The following is a 15,001-nucleotide window of genomic DNA, read 5'->3' on the forward strand; positions in this document are numbered from 1 at the left end:
AATTATGTAATTTATATATTTATATATAATAATTTATATAGTAAATTATTTATTTACTAGTGAATTATACTCATTATAATATCTGCTTGTAGTTACTAGGATTTTGATGTATTTCTTTTTGTTTGATTTGCAATGAATTCCACTGTTATACAGCCACTTTTCACTGGAAAGTTCTGGCTTATTTGGTGCTTAGATAAGGGAGCCTATGTGACAGATTAACAGTTTGTCTGAGCACCTAATGGTCAGAGTATCTAAATAGTACAGTACTAGGAACATCAAGGAATGATCTGCAGGCATACAAAGCAAGTTTACCACACATGCAGATCACACACGCTTGTCAATAAGAGCTAAAATGCAGCTTTCAGAGACTCCCATTTCAGTTTGGCATCTTGCAAAGGCTCCTAAGGAAGGTACTTAATGGTCCAAGTGCTGCTTTCAGGCAATGCTGAGGTGAAATTGAACATAACATGGTGGTTCGAATACAGTACCAGATCATTATCAGCCTAGAAGAATCTCACAAATACTGCTGTAAACATAGCACTATCACACTCAAGATTGACTCATCATTGGACTATAACATGGGCTCTGTTGGTGGTAAGACCCACAGCTGTGTTAGCTGTGATTCAGCTAATTTGGCAGAGTAAACAAGTGTAGCTGATTGGATGGTGAGAGATAGTCACTCAGCCATGTTAGCATTTGGATTACTTCAACTGGGATGTGCAGTACTCTAAAAATGCAGAGGAGAATCTGACCCTAGGAGATTCCAACCTGACTAGTATTGTGAGTTATCAGAATTCATCTTGGAAGCTACATGCACAAGAAAATACCCATCATTATTATTAACATTTCAGGCTCCACTGAAAGCAGTGGCTAAGAAAGAGGAAGAACTTGAAGAAGAGGAGCCAGAAAAGGAAGAACTTGATTGGTGGTCGAAATATTATGCATCACTAGAAGAACTTGAAAAGCAGGTGAAAAGCAGACTTTGTTGTCTATGTACAAATTGTATATACTGTATTTGGCTATATAGAAATCAGCAGTTTCAATCAGCTGCTTTCTGTTGCAGGAGGAAAAGGACGATGAGTTGGATGATCCACAAGATGGAGGTGAGCCTAATATGGGTTAATTTATTGAGTCAAATTTCTTATCAAATGGTGCCTAAAGAGCAGCATGATATAAACAGCTGGATAATCAATAAATAGACCTGATTATTTAGCATATTCACTGCCACAATCAGTTGTTGGGGAGGGTCAGGGGTGTTTCAAGACAGGAGCTCTGAGCTACTTGAAACATCTATAACTTTTTTGATATCTACTTTTAGTTATCCTTTTTTGAGCATGGCTGTGTGAGGAACCACAATGGAGCTAAATCCCCCAAATAAACTTCCTGTTAAATACAAACAATTTACTAGCAAACCCCAGAAATGATTGCAAACTGTTATAAACGGTTGTCTGTATCTGCCAGCCCTTGATTGCAGAATCCTCTTGCCTTATCCATGACCATTCACTTGGGGCTAATGATTTACTTGAGAAACAAGATCTTGGTCACATGAGATTCACAATTTTTTACTTGACATACATATTATACAGTAAATATTATTTTCTAATAAATCTGATGGACAATATATTCCTGTTTTTCTTTCTAGGAAATTAACTGTAAAGCCTGGCATATGAAATAATTTAAAGAAAATTCTGATACTGAAATTCTGACAGATAAATTTGATAAATCGTGCAGTTTTGGCAATTTACTGAACACAGCAATGTTTATTTCTAAACAAAAACAAAGACTTATTATTTCACTTGGAATGTTTCAAACATTTCTTAACTCTTTAGAAATTCCTATATTTCTCTATAAATTTGACCTTAAAGGGGTCACAAACTTTCAATTGACACAGAAGTCAGTTTAAAATTATACTAAGATAACATTTTAAATTTTGATTAGTTTATTAAATAAAAAACTTTTGGCACTGTGGCAAAAATAATGCCGATTGTATTATGAAATATTTGATACACATATTCAACACAATTTTACTTTAACAAAATTCATGTTAAAATACTAGTATAAACATGCTATTTTTTATCATAACTATTTCCAAATGAGCAAAGATGTCCCTGTAAAAAAAATAGCAAGTCAGTCTGTGAAGGCAGCCATATTGCATACCTGCAAACTAGTCGCTTTTCGGCGAAATTCGCCGTTTTTAATCAAAATATGTCATTTGTGTGAATCGTGTAGATCCGAAGAGTTTTAATTTTTTTTCATTTATTTATTAATTTATTTATTAATTAATTTATTTATTTATTTATTTATTTAATTTTTTTTTGGGGGGGGGGGGGACGACGACCAACTTTTGGTGCAGTCACCGCCACCAACTGGACTGGAGTGTGAAGCACTAGTAAGCAGATGACGCCTCACGTCTCAATCATCCTCGCGTCTTATATATTTGTGTTAATCAATTTATTAAGGTTCCAAGCAGGGGCGGTTTTAGGATTTCATCTTTAGGGGTTTTAGCTCTCAGTGAGACTTTAAAACAAGAAGAGTTTTATATTATATATTATATGACAACTCTGGTAATAAGAATAGTGAAATTTCACTGCTTTTGGTTGCCGTCTTTGCGGCGATTAACATTATAGATAAACGCATCCAGCTCTGACTGCGCGTGCACGCTGCGCGTACCTGTGCTTCTCCGTTCAAATAACGCACTTTTGAAAGACTACAACGCATGCGCGTAAAAGCAAAGTAAAAAAATCGCTCTTGGATCAAACTGGGGGTGTATATTTCGAACCTTCTCACCTTTTTCACCTCTTGTGAGTTTGCAGGTATGATATTGGAAAAGACAGTCTGTAGCCTGCTATTGACTGCAGAGGATAAGCAAATCCACTAGGGAGCAGATGGGGGCAATGCCCCAGTGCATGAAAAAATGTCTATTAACATGGTTTGGCAAGGTTGGAGTTCAAGAACTCCAACTCCATTTCACCTGGCATCAATAATCTCACTAATACTCTTGTAGCTGAATGTGCCAATTCTGATTCTGCCACATACCAAACCCTATTGGTAAGCCATCCCCAAGAATATGAAATGAGATGTTTAAAAAGCACATATAGTTGTGATGGTCAGGTATCTATAAAATTGGCTATACAGTGTATGTTAGGAATGCAATATACACTACAAATTATGAATGTTTTTAATAACACTTTATTCAGTGAAAATGAAACATCACAATCTGTTATTTAGAAACTAAACTTCTTGTACACAGCTGATGTCAGCTGAGGATACACAGCTGATGTCAGAGTGACATGTCACTCGGGTGTTTATTTGTTGTTATATATGAAGCAGGTCACATTTCTACAGTTTGGACCTCACTAAAATGTTTACTTTAGGTAGGTTATGACTCTTCCTTAAACACCAGTTCCATAACAATAGCATAGCTTTGTGTGCCTGTCAATCAATTTGGTTCCCATTTTCTGTATGTTGTTCACGATTTCTACACTGGTTAATGGAGGTGGTTCAGCTGTTTGTTTTTAGTTGTTGACATCTCTTTTCCTGAAAATAATTGTGTCCTAAGCACAACTAATTGCACCTTTAATGTTTCTTTCACCAGAGGCAGGGAACTTTAACTTGTCTTCTTTAGAAGCAGAGGAGGATAATGCTGTGATTGTTGAGATAGAGCCACCCAAACCAAAGAGAAAGAAAATTGCTACCTTAAAGGTTCCTATTCTTTAATACATGAATATTCCTCAGATATTGTACAATAATTGTTTAAATTGTTAACATCCAAAACAAATTTTCCCCACATTAGCTGTACAAATCCGAGCTAGAAAATGAATTCTGTCAGTTCATGGACTGGCTACACACCTTTCCAATCTACAAAGGCAAGTCTAATTGTGATGATGAGGAGGAGGATGACAGTGACAGGACCATGGGCAAATACAAGGTGAATGTCACACAAATGATTCTTATTTAACAGATGTCTCCTCTCTTTTGTGCATACTTTTATGAAACTCTGAAGATTCAGTTTGGATTTTTTAGCTGTCACCAAAACAATTTTTATGTGTTGCAGGGTTCTTTTCTGATTTACCCAATTGCCTCTGAAGATGAGGACATCGACTTCCAGATCACTAATGGGATCCCTAAAAATTCCCCAATCAAGATCCTTGTCCGTGTGTATGTGGTAAAGGTAAACATGATGCTAACAAAATATTCCACTGTACTAATTCTTTTTATAATTTGCTGCTTCTTTGATTGATGCCAGCTTACAAAACAGACTGAGCTGGTATAGCAGGAGGGTGGAAACAGTTAATAAATACAAATGCAATATCCCATGTTGTCTTTAAGAAAATAAGTTAAAATAATCATATAAGCATACAATGGTACATGATCTCAGTGGATTTTATGTTATAGCTGATCTGTGAAAACCAAAGATACCATTTATACATTAGATTTATTAGCAAGTTAGCATCCTGTTATTTTATACTTCCTATTTTCCTATCAGGAAAAATGTAAATGATTCTTCATGTTCTTGATGTTTAAAGGCCACAAACTTGGCCCCTGCAGATCCAAATGGGAAAGCTGACCCCTACGTGGTTGTAAAGGTTGGACAACAGCAGCTAGACTCTAAGGAGCGCTACATTCCCAAACAACTGAACCCTGTGTTCGGAGAGTGAGTTTTGTTCTTTACAGGGAGTGCAGAATTATTAGGGAAGTTGTATTTTTGAGGATTAATTTTATTATTGAACAACAACCATGTTCTCAATGAACCCAAAAAACTCATTAATAGCAAAGCTGAATATTTTTGGAAGTAGTTTTTAGTTTGTTTGTAGTTTTAGCTATTTTAGGAGGATATCTGTGTGTGCAGGTGACTATTACTGTGCATAATTATTAGGCAACTTAACAAAAAACAAATATATACCCATTTCAATTATTTATTTTCACCAGTGAAACCAATATTACATCTCAACATTCACAAATATACATTTCTGACATTCAAAAACAAAACAAAAACAAATCAGTGACCAATATAGCCACCTTTCTTTGCAAGGACACTCAAAAGCCTGCCATCCATGGATTCTGTCAGTGTTTTGATCTGTTCACCGTCAACATTGCGTGCAGCAGCAACCACAGCCTCCCAGACACTCTTCAGAGAGGTGTACTGTTTTCCCTCCTTGTAAATCTCACATTTGATGATGGACCACAGGTTCTCTATGGGGTTCAGATCAGGTGAACAAGGAGGCCATGTCATTAGTTTTTCTTCTTTTAGACCCTTTCTTGCCAGCCACGCTGTGGAGTACTTGGACGCGTGTGATGGAGCATTGTCCTGCATGAAAATTATGTTTTTCTTGAAGGATGCAGACTTCTTCCTGTACCACTGCTTGAAGAAGGTGTCTTCCAGAAACTGGCAGTAGGACTGGGAGTTGAGCTTGACCCCATCCTCAACCCGAAAAGGCCCCACAAGCTCATCTTTGATGATACCAGCCCAAACCAGTACTCCACCTCCACCTTGCTGGCGTCTCAGTCGGACTGGAGCTCTCTGCCCTTTACCGATCCAGCCACGAGCCCATCCATCTGGCCCATCAAGACTCACTCTCATTTCATCAGTCCATAAAACCTTAGAAAAATCAGTCTTCAGATATTTCTTGGCCCAGTCTTGACGTTTCAGCTTGTGTGTCTTGTTCAGTGGTGGTCGTTTTTCAGCCTTTCTTACCTTGGCCATGTCTCTGAGTATTGCACACCTTGTGCTTTTGGGCACTCCAGTGATGTTGCAGCTCTGAAATATGGCAAAACTGGTGGCAAGTGGCATCTTGGCAGCTGCACGCTTGACTTTTCTCAGTTCATGGGCAGTTATTTTGTGCCTTGGTTTTTCCACACGCTTCTTGCGACCCTGTTGACTATTTTGAATGAAACGCTTGATTGTTCGATGATCACGCTTCAGAAGCTTGGCAATTTTAAGAGTGCTGCATCCCTCTGCAAGATATCTCACTATTTTTGACTTTTCGGAGCCTGTCAAGTCCTTCTTTTGACCCATTTTGCCAAAGGAAAGGAAGTTGCCTAATAATTATGCACACCTGATATAGGGTGTAGATGTCATTAGACCACACCCCTTCTCATTACAGAGATGCACATCACCTAATATGCTTAATTGGTTGTAGGCTTTCGAGCCTATACAGCTTGGAGTAAGACAACATGCATAAAGAGGATGATGTGGTCAAAATACTCATTTGCCTAATAATTCTGCACTCCCTGTACATGGCTTCTAATTTTCTTTATTTATCATTTGAAGTTCATCTCAACAACTATTAGTAGATTGTTTTATATTAATAATATGTATTCATTATTGAAATATGATGTAGTGTGACTCAGCTGAAACATTCACTATGACATCCATTGTTATCACTCAGTTCTTACATTGGATAAGATTGGAGTTAATATTTAACAATTGCAACCTTTTATCTTGCAATTATAATTGTGACTTTTATTTCCAATAATTAAACCACACAACAAGCAAGCACACAACAAGCACATGCAAACATGTGTAGCAGTGTGCAAGGAAGGAATATAACTTGAAGTATGCTTTTCAGTGGGATTCTGTTCAGTGGACAGGGTAAAGCCTAATAAACCAAAGCACAAAGCCTCGCTAACTCACAATTGTGAAATAGTTGCAACTAAGAGGCTTTCACTTGCAATTACAGGATAAAAATACATGATATCTTGATATTATCTTGACGCTATACACAACTGTATATTGCCTTACATTTGTCAGATACTGTAGATGTGCTTGATATTATCTTATTTGTAGGGAAAACAACCATCTATAGTAATCTAATGTAACAGGAAAAATGTGTCACCGTTCTAACCAAAAAATAGACTTTCACATACAGTGATCAGTTTACTACAACCCACATCAAATGACCACTATACTGATGAGTATCCCCTGTTCACAGTGCCGCTACCTGCCCCATTACCCTTGGTAAAACCTGTCCATAAACTTCATCACCAGTATGCTACCTTCTCAGAAGCTTACCATCATATTGGGAGACATATTCTTGAAGTCACTTGATTCAATTAATTTCTTGAATTTCCATCAACCCCGAATACATTGTGTCTGATATAGGGTCCTGCTAGCACCAATCAGAACCTGTCATGGCTGAAAGCATGAAGTACATTTTCCAAAATGCTTTTCAGTCCAATGAATCACAAACCATATAATTTGACCAATGATTATGTGATCAGGTTTCATGTTCAGTCCAGGCCTCAAACAGCATATTTACTACAAATAACCTAGCCTCCCTCTCTCTCTCTCTCTCTCTCTCTCTCTCTCTCTCTCTCTCTCTCTCTCTCTCTCTCTCTCTCTCTCTCTCTCTCTCTCTCTCTCTCACACTGTCTCACTCTCTCACTCAATCTCTCACTCACTCACTCCCTCACACAAACACACACACAAACAATAATTATTGGGTTTTATTGCCTAGTACAAACTGTGGAAATGTGCCAGAGTACCCAGAGTCACATTTACTTTTTTCCATCTGTACACTTTTGTCCTGTTTCTCTTTAGAAACCTGCACTTATATAAAACCCTGCTGCTGTCTGACACATCTAGCTTAAAAAATCTATTTTATTATTTTGCCAAAATTCTCAAATGGAGTTCCAGTGGTGGTGTGCTGACTCAAATTGACCCAAATTGTAGAAGTATAGGTTCCCAGGCCAAATAAACATACATAAACTACACTGAGCTGTGCATGGGACTTTTTTCAACCCCAGGCCTGTCCAGTGCTACAATTCTTTCTTTGTTTAGTTGTTTCTAATCTACTTGATTGAATCAATTCTCTCCATATATACATGGTTAATGGTTCATAAATAATTAAGCATTAATTTTCAGCTTTAAGGAGAATTACAAACAAGGTAATTGAACAATTTGCTACTCAGCTATGTCATGGCAAGGTGTGTTAGAATATGAAGTTCATAATTTAGCATCATCAGGCTGAAAGATCAAAACAAAAACAGGTGGAGTATCAAAAAAACACATAAAATAACTGTGGTGAATGGCAGAATTGTTCTATGGTGAAGTAAAAATCCACAACAATTGATCAGATCAAGAACAACCTCCTGGAGGTAGGTTTATCTGTGCCAAAATCAGTAATCAAGATCAGAGTTCACCAGCATAAATACAGACAGTTTGCCTCAAGATATAAACCTTTGATAAGCTTAAAAACATGTATAACAGCATGCATATTTTCCAATGACAAAATATACGTGCCCATGCCAATGTATATTTTGCCATTAGAAGTGGTTTTCAAGCATTTATTTATTATTTGACTGCTGAGGTTATGAAGTTGTATAAAACTTATTGCAAGCCTCTTCACAAAGCAGTAGGACAATGACCTGACATATACTTCAAAAGCAAAAAAGGCAAAGAAAGAAATTATAATTATACGTTAGCCTCCGTGTCAATCACTCATTCAAATTTTCAATGAGAAATGGACAGTTCCTCAAAGTTTTCTGAGTAGCTAAAGGGTTGTCTAAACCCTTTGTTGTAAGTTTCTAAAGAGAGTTATATTTAAAACTTTCATTTTGAATTTTTAGGTCACTGACTGTTTTGTGTGTAGGGGGTTTGTTTAAGATCTTAAACTCCCTGCTTTTTCTGTAGAGTGTTTGAGCTGACTGTGTCCTTCCCTCTGGAGACCGAGCTTATACTTACGGTCTATGACCATGACTTGGTGGGATCTGATGATGCAATTGGGGAAACACGCATTGACCTAGAGAATCGTTTCTACAGCCGCCACCGAGCTACATGTGGAGTCTCACTGCAATATGACAAGTAAGTGATGGCTGGGATCTATGGTCCATAACATCATCATAATCCCCACTTTTCACTGACATAGGCCAAAATAAAAATGCTCAAATTTGTACTTAAATTATTTTATGAGACTTTATGGAACTTTATTTTTAATTGTCTAATAGTTTGTCTATAATAAAAATTGGTATGAATAGTATGTTTAACATTACAAATGAATGGTTCTGTAGTTGATTCTGTGGAGTATATTTTCTTTGATTTCATTTGTTAAATATAGCCCATATCAGGTTAAGCTCTTGAACCACTTCTCTTGTGATGGTAGGGATGGCTATAATCAGTGGCGAGATGCCAAGAAACCCAGCACCCTCTTGGCCGAACTCTGCCGCAAGAATGGGATCCCGTCTCCTGAGTACAGAGAGTTGGCAGTCAAAGTTCTCAATAAAATATTCAAAATCCCGAATGAGGATTTCCCAGAAGGTCTGTAGCTTAGTGTTTTGTAAAGGGTAATAATAACTCACACATTTATGTTATTTGGAATTTGGTTAATGCTGATACATTAGTTGCTATATTATTTGCTAAACTTTGTAGATGTGTCAAGAAGTTAATGGTTAAAAAAAGTAATTCCTCTCAGAGCTGCTGAAGAAGAATAAGAAAACAGAAGAGGACTATGAGGAGATGGACCAGCATATGTCCCTCAGTGTGCTTCACCGCTGGGAAGAGATGAGGGAGTTTTGTGTTGGAGCATGTCCTCTTGTGCCTGAGCATGTGGAGGTCCGATCACTGCTCAACTCGGACAAGCCAGGCTTGCCCCAGGTTAGGCACTAGCATTTATCTAGCAGTGACTACACTTTATATCATAAAATATAGGTATGAGCTACATTTAGATAAACTCAGAAATAGTTATATTCTTTAGGTAAAAAGGTCTGTTGAGTAATTTTTCTTTTCAGAATGTTGTGTAGTTGAGAGTGAACACACTAAAAAAGGTCTTTCTGTTTGTGACAGGGCTATGTTCACATGTGGATTGACATGTTTCCTGTGGATGTTCCTGCTCCTCCTCCTGTCAACATCAAACCCAGACTCCCAATAAGGTGCCACTCAAGTTAGCATAATTCTGTATTAATTAAAAAATGTGATTAGTCACCATTGCTAAAGTTCTTACAGTATGTTTAGAAAGTGTCTATCAAAGAAGAGTTTATAATAAACGCATGTCATATGATGAAAAACAAACATATTGTGTAGAACATTATACATTGTTCACAGAGTGTGTCAGATATGCTGAGATTGAGTGAGTAAAACATGTTTGAATCCCCTGTCTCCTTTTTCTTTTCTTTTTCTTTTCTTTTCTTTTCTTTTCTAATTGCTTTCTTTCTAGCTATGAGCTCCGGATCATTATCTGGAATACTGACGATGTTGTCCTGGATGACGTTAACCCCTTTACAGGAGAGCCATCAAGTGACATTTATGTTAAAGGGTCAGTTGAAACACACAGACAACATGTATAGAACACAAATCTGTATATATAGAACAAGACAAGTTGCTTAATTCCACAATTTAATCTTTTAATGGCTTTTTAGCTTCATTATTTGATTTCTATAGGGGTATACAATTACAGAAATGACTGTGTGTGTGTGTGTGTGTGTGTGTGTGTGTGTGTGTACATATGTTTGTGTACATGTGTGTCCACAAGCTGGATTAAGGGACTGGAGGATGAAAAGCAAGAGACAGATGTGCATTTCAATTCGCTGACAGGAGAAGGCAATTTCAACTGGCGCTTTATCTTCCGCTTTGACTACTTGCCTACAGAGAAGGAGATCACATATAAAAAGAAAGAGTCCATCTTTTCTCTAGATGAGACTGAATTTCGACAGCCTGCTGTGCTGGTGCTCCAGGTCTGGGACTATGATCGCATTGGTTCCAATGACTTCTTGGGTAAGTTGTGTTCACTGACATGAAAGGTGTCACTTCCTTTCCTCTCTATTGTTTTGTTAGACATTGATCCATCAGTGAACATTTGCTCATATGGACAACACTGCTGAGCAGCTTAAAAAATGAAGCCTTTGCTATACCCATTTATATGAAGTCTTTTGAGTAAACAGTCACTTATTTAATTAAAATCTAAAATTACTATTTTTTAAAACTATATATGATAATACAGAGTTGCCAGTTTATTACTTTACTATACTGCCAGATTTTAATAGAACACACACTACAATGCCAGTCAATGTTACTGCAGTACTTTGAAGGAATCACACTTCAAATGCTGTCTATTCAATCATGGTCCTGTAGTGACTCACTTACACTAATGAATGGTGGCACACAAATTAGAAAAGCAAGGCCAATTTTTTTAAGGTATTCCAATGGGAAATCAAACATAGAATAAGAGATGATATATTTTAGCTTTTGCTTCATGTCCAAGTGTTCTCCATTTGACTAATTGTATATGTATTACAAAACAATTTATTGCTTTTTTACAATTTACAGAAAAATGCATCCAATCTAACTGGGAGGGATGTTATAATGCAACAAGACAATTACTGTCACTGCAAACACACTGCAACAAACAACAAAAATTGGATGGCTGTAGGATTTGTAGACCAAATTACTCACCAGAACTTAATCCAACTGAGCAGCATTTAATCATGAAGAGGAGACCAAATAAAACAAAAAACAACTGAAAAGCCAAGAAAAAGCCTGGAATATAATTTGTCTTGATCCACTTATTGCAGACAAGGAATATGCAGCACATTTAAATTGTTATTTAATTTAATCTTATGAGCAATAGTTTTGCTCATTTCAAAATGAACTAGTTTCCTTCTTAAGATCATCTTGATCTAAACCCAGAATGTCCTCAAAAACAAGAGAATAAAACTAGCATAAAAGAAGAACAGCTCTGAATCTCATTTTTACTCTTTTCATTAGGTTCCATTGAGCTGCGACTGAGTGACATGGTCCGTGCAGCTAAATCCTCTGAGCACTGCAGTGTGAAGATGGCTAAGGACAGGGCCAGTCCACGGTTTTCCATCTTCCGCAGCAAGAGGATGAAAGGCTGGTGGCCCCTTATCAAACTGAAGAGCCAAGAGGATATTGAGAGGGAGGAGAGAGAGGCTGAGCTAGAGAAGAAAAACAAGAAGAAGAAGAAAAAGAAGCAGAGCAAACGCAGCAAGATGAAGCCAGAAGACCTGCAGTTTGTGGACAACAGTGGAAACACCTTCCTTTTAATGGTATTAAACATGCAATCCATGGTTTAATTAATTGTAAAACAATCTGACAACAATGGTAAAATTTCTCTAAATTTTCTTATTTTAAGGGCAAGGTTGAGGCCGAATTTCAGTTGGTGACTGCTGAAGAAGCTGAACTGAACCCTGTGGGCAAAGCACGCAAGGAACCAGAGCCACTGGAAAAGCCAAAGTAAGAGAATTCAAGTGCCTGTCTGTTTCACTTGTTGTGAAACCACACAAGAATAATTAACTAACTGAACCACAGGGTTAGTGTGAACAGCTTGTATGGTCATGCCAATAATGTTCTTATGTAAATTAAAACCCATGTACTAGACTTTCAAACAGTTTAAAAATGGGCAACTTTGGAATTTTGTGTTATCTATAATTCTTTTAATTTAATTTTTTTTCTTTTTCAGTCGCCCCAAGACATCTTTCAACTGGTTTGTAAACCCAATGAAGACCTTCATATTCTTTATCTGGAAGAAATACAAGAAATACATTATTGCTTTGGTAATTCTGGCAATTCTGGCAGTTTTCCTTTTCCTTATTTTGTACACCCTACCAACACACATCAGTCAGCTTATTGTAAATGGCTAAAGTGTAAATAGCAGAACCTGCCATTATCACGCTGCTCAATATTATCATTTTATCATCTATTCCTTATAAACTAAATGAATGTATTTATTCCTTAATTTCCTTCCTTTGATTATTGATTGATGTTTTTTGAGTTTTTGTTGTACTTTTAGTTGTAATAATTAAAAAGAAAATCTTTTTATTAATTATTTTTGCTTTTTTCAAGTGAACAGTTCGTGTCATGGCATTTAGTTTGAAAAATTCTAAACTGCTTGCACAGTGTAAAAAATTCTGATGAAGTTGCAGCCCTTACTGAAATGAAATGTACATGTTGTTTGTCTGTATTAATTGTGAGCACTACAACAAATAAAAGATTCATAATAACAGATTTGTGTGCAAATGCTGTTTATTTGGTTCCTTAAAGTATTTTTGGTAGCCAGACTGCAATATTAAATTACAATATCAAAAAAGGCACACCTTATTCAATGAATTTTTTTTAAATGTTTTCAACATTGTATATTAACATTTAATATTGCAATTATGGCAGGACAAATATGGAATGATGTAGTCAACAAAGATTTATTAAATTAAATTAAATTAAACCCAGAATTGCGATTCTTCAAAGGAGTCACCTTTTGCTTTGATGGCAGCTTTGTACACTCTTGGCATTCTCTCAGTCAGACACATAAGGGTAGTCACCTGGAATGCTTTTTCAACAATCTTGCAGGAGTTCCCAGAGGTGTTGAGTGCTTGGCTGCTTTTTTCACTCTCCGGTCCAACTCATCCCAAACCATCTAATTGGATTTAGATTGGGTGAGTGTGGAGGCCAGGTCATTTAATGCAACACTCCATCATTCTACTTCTTGGACAAATAGCGCTTACATAACCTAGAGGTGTTTTTGCGGTGTTTGTGATAAGTGATAAGATGTTGGCAAAATGCTATGGTTGCTAAGGGTGCCCTCAATTTTGACTGTCACCAATAATGTCACCAGCAAAGACACAGTAGTTAGAACCAAAAATTTCAAAATTAAACCCATCAGAGAATATGACATTTGTCCACTGATCTAATGTCCATTCCTTATGGTTCTTTGCCCAAGTAAGTCTTTTGATTTTTTGCAAGCAAGCAATCTTGTTGATTTTTTGAAGTAATTTCTTTGCCACAATCTGACCATAAATCCCTGACTCACACAGTCTCCTCTGAACAGTGGATGTTTAAACATGTCTTTTATGTAGAGGTATATATAAAATATATGAAATATAAAACATAATCTGTATTGTTTAACATTTTTTGTTTACTATGTAATTCATTGTGTTCTTTAATAGTTTAGATTTTTTCAGTATTAATGTACAATTTTGAAAAAAAAAAAAGAAAGAAAGAAAAATGTTACTGGTCTGTCTCTTGTATTACACTGTATTTACATATGCACTTTATGTGGCTAGATTAACTTATTTTTCAGTCCTTAGTTCTGTTTTGTTTTATGTAGCTCTGTGTTTTATGTAGCACCAAGGTCCAGGAGATTCCACTGTGTACTGTGTCAATACACAACATGGTTGAAATTACTGTAAAATGATTATTTTATAGTTATTTTCAGTCCAACTTAATAAAAATCTATTTTGTATTTGAATATAATATACAAAATAATGATCACCTCAGTTGTATAATTTACAAATGTATAACAAAAAATTTATTAACGTTAAGATCTAAAGTTGTTCTTTAATAAGTATTTGTTCTCTGTGACAATTTTGGTAAACCAAGCGGACATGAAGTTCAATTTCGATTCAATTCAAGTTTATTTGTATAGAGCTTTTTGCAATTGACATAGTCTCAAAGCAGCTGGAAGCAGGGTGACACTGGAGGGTGTGATTATAAATATACAGTCTGATAAATATTGTATTGATGCAAAAGAGCACATTGAGTTGGCATCTCCTCTAGTTTCGCAGAGTCTAACTGGAGCTGGTAGATCACTAAATGCCTCAGGATTCTCACATAGTCGGCCTCATCTCAGTAGAGGTCCAAAATCTTCATCGCACGGAAGCAACTGGAGCTGGTACAATTTCTGGATGCCACGGGATGGGTAGAAAGAGAGAAGCAGTGAAAGTTGTGAAGTTTCCCATTTTTTAGAGGATGAATTGGACAGATAACTTTTCTTGGAACTGGAGTCAGACTGGTTTATGAAAGAATAGAAGTAGATTAAAAATGATCCATCAATAAAGCAGCATTGTGATATATTAACTTTGACACAATTCTGAAATCTAGACCTTTGCCAGAACTGTTTTTTTCTCTCTCCAGGTTACCTGATGAACTGATTCTGCATCTAATGAACCACGTGCACTTATTATAAAAGGCAGCAGTTTTTTTTCTGTCTCCTTAGTTGTTTGGTTAAGCTTTACACTACGGCGCATGCGCGATGTCACTTTACACAGCAGCCGC

At 36.6% G+C, this 15,001-nt stretch overlaps 1 protein-coding gene across 1 annotated transcript in view; it reads left to right on the forward strand.

Annotated features, from left to right (window-relative positions):
- Nucleotides 1-12,956, forward strand: part of LOC132837831 (fer-1-like protein 4) — a 29,237-nt gene extending 16,281 nt beyond the window's left edge. The window contains exons 32-46 of the mRNA XM_060857724.1: nucleotides 852-968; nucleotides 1,064-1,103; nucleotides 3,596-3,702; nucleotides 3,794-3,928; nucleotides 4,055-4,171; nucleotides 4,527-4,654; nucleotides 8,633-8,803; nucleotides 9,102-9,256; nucleotides 9,411-9,592; nucleotides 9,782-9,867; nucleotides 10,152-10,250; nucleotides 10,467-10,708; nucleotides 11,699-12,000; nucleotides 12,087-12,187; nucleotides 12,414-12,956. Of these exons, the coding sequence (XP_060713707.1) occupies nucleotides 852-968; nucleotides 1,064-1,103; nucleotides 3,596-3,702; nucleotides 3,794-3,928; nucleotides 4,055-4,171; nucleotides 4,527-4,654; nucleotides 8,633-8,803; nucleotides 9,102-9,256; nucleotides 9,411-9,592; nucleotides 9,782-9,867; nucleotides 10,152-10,250; nucleotides 10,467-10,708; nucleotides 11,699-12,000; nucleotides 12,087-12,187; nucleotides 12,414-12,594 (2,163 nt within the window). The 3' untranslated portion in view covers nucleotides 12,595-12,956. The remainder of the gene's footprint in view (nucleotides 1-851; nucleotides 969-1,063; nucleotides 1,104-3,595; nucleotides 3,703-3,793; nucleotides 3,929-4,054; nucleotides 4,172-4,526; nucleotides 4,655-8,632; nucleotides 8,804-9,101; nucleotides 9,257-9,410; nucleotides 9,593-9,781; nucleotides 9,868-10,151; nucleotides 10,251-10,466; nucleotides 10,709-11,698; nucleotides 12,001-12,086; nucleotides 12,188-12,413) is intronic.
- Nucleotides 12,957-15,001: the final 2,045 nt, after the last annotated feature.

Source organism: Tachysurus vachellii, chromosome 22 (genome assembly GCF_030014155.1).
Source record: "Tachysurus vachellii isolate PV-2020 chromosome 22, HZAU_Pvac_v1, whole genome shotgun sequence".
NCBI lineage: Eukaryota > Metazoa > Chordata > Actinopteri > Siluriformes > Bagridae > Tachysurus > Tachysurus vachellii.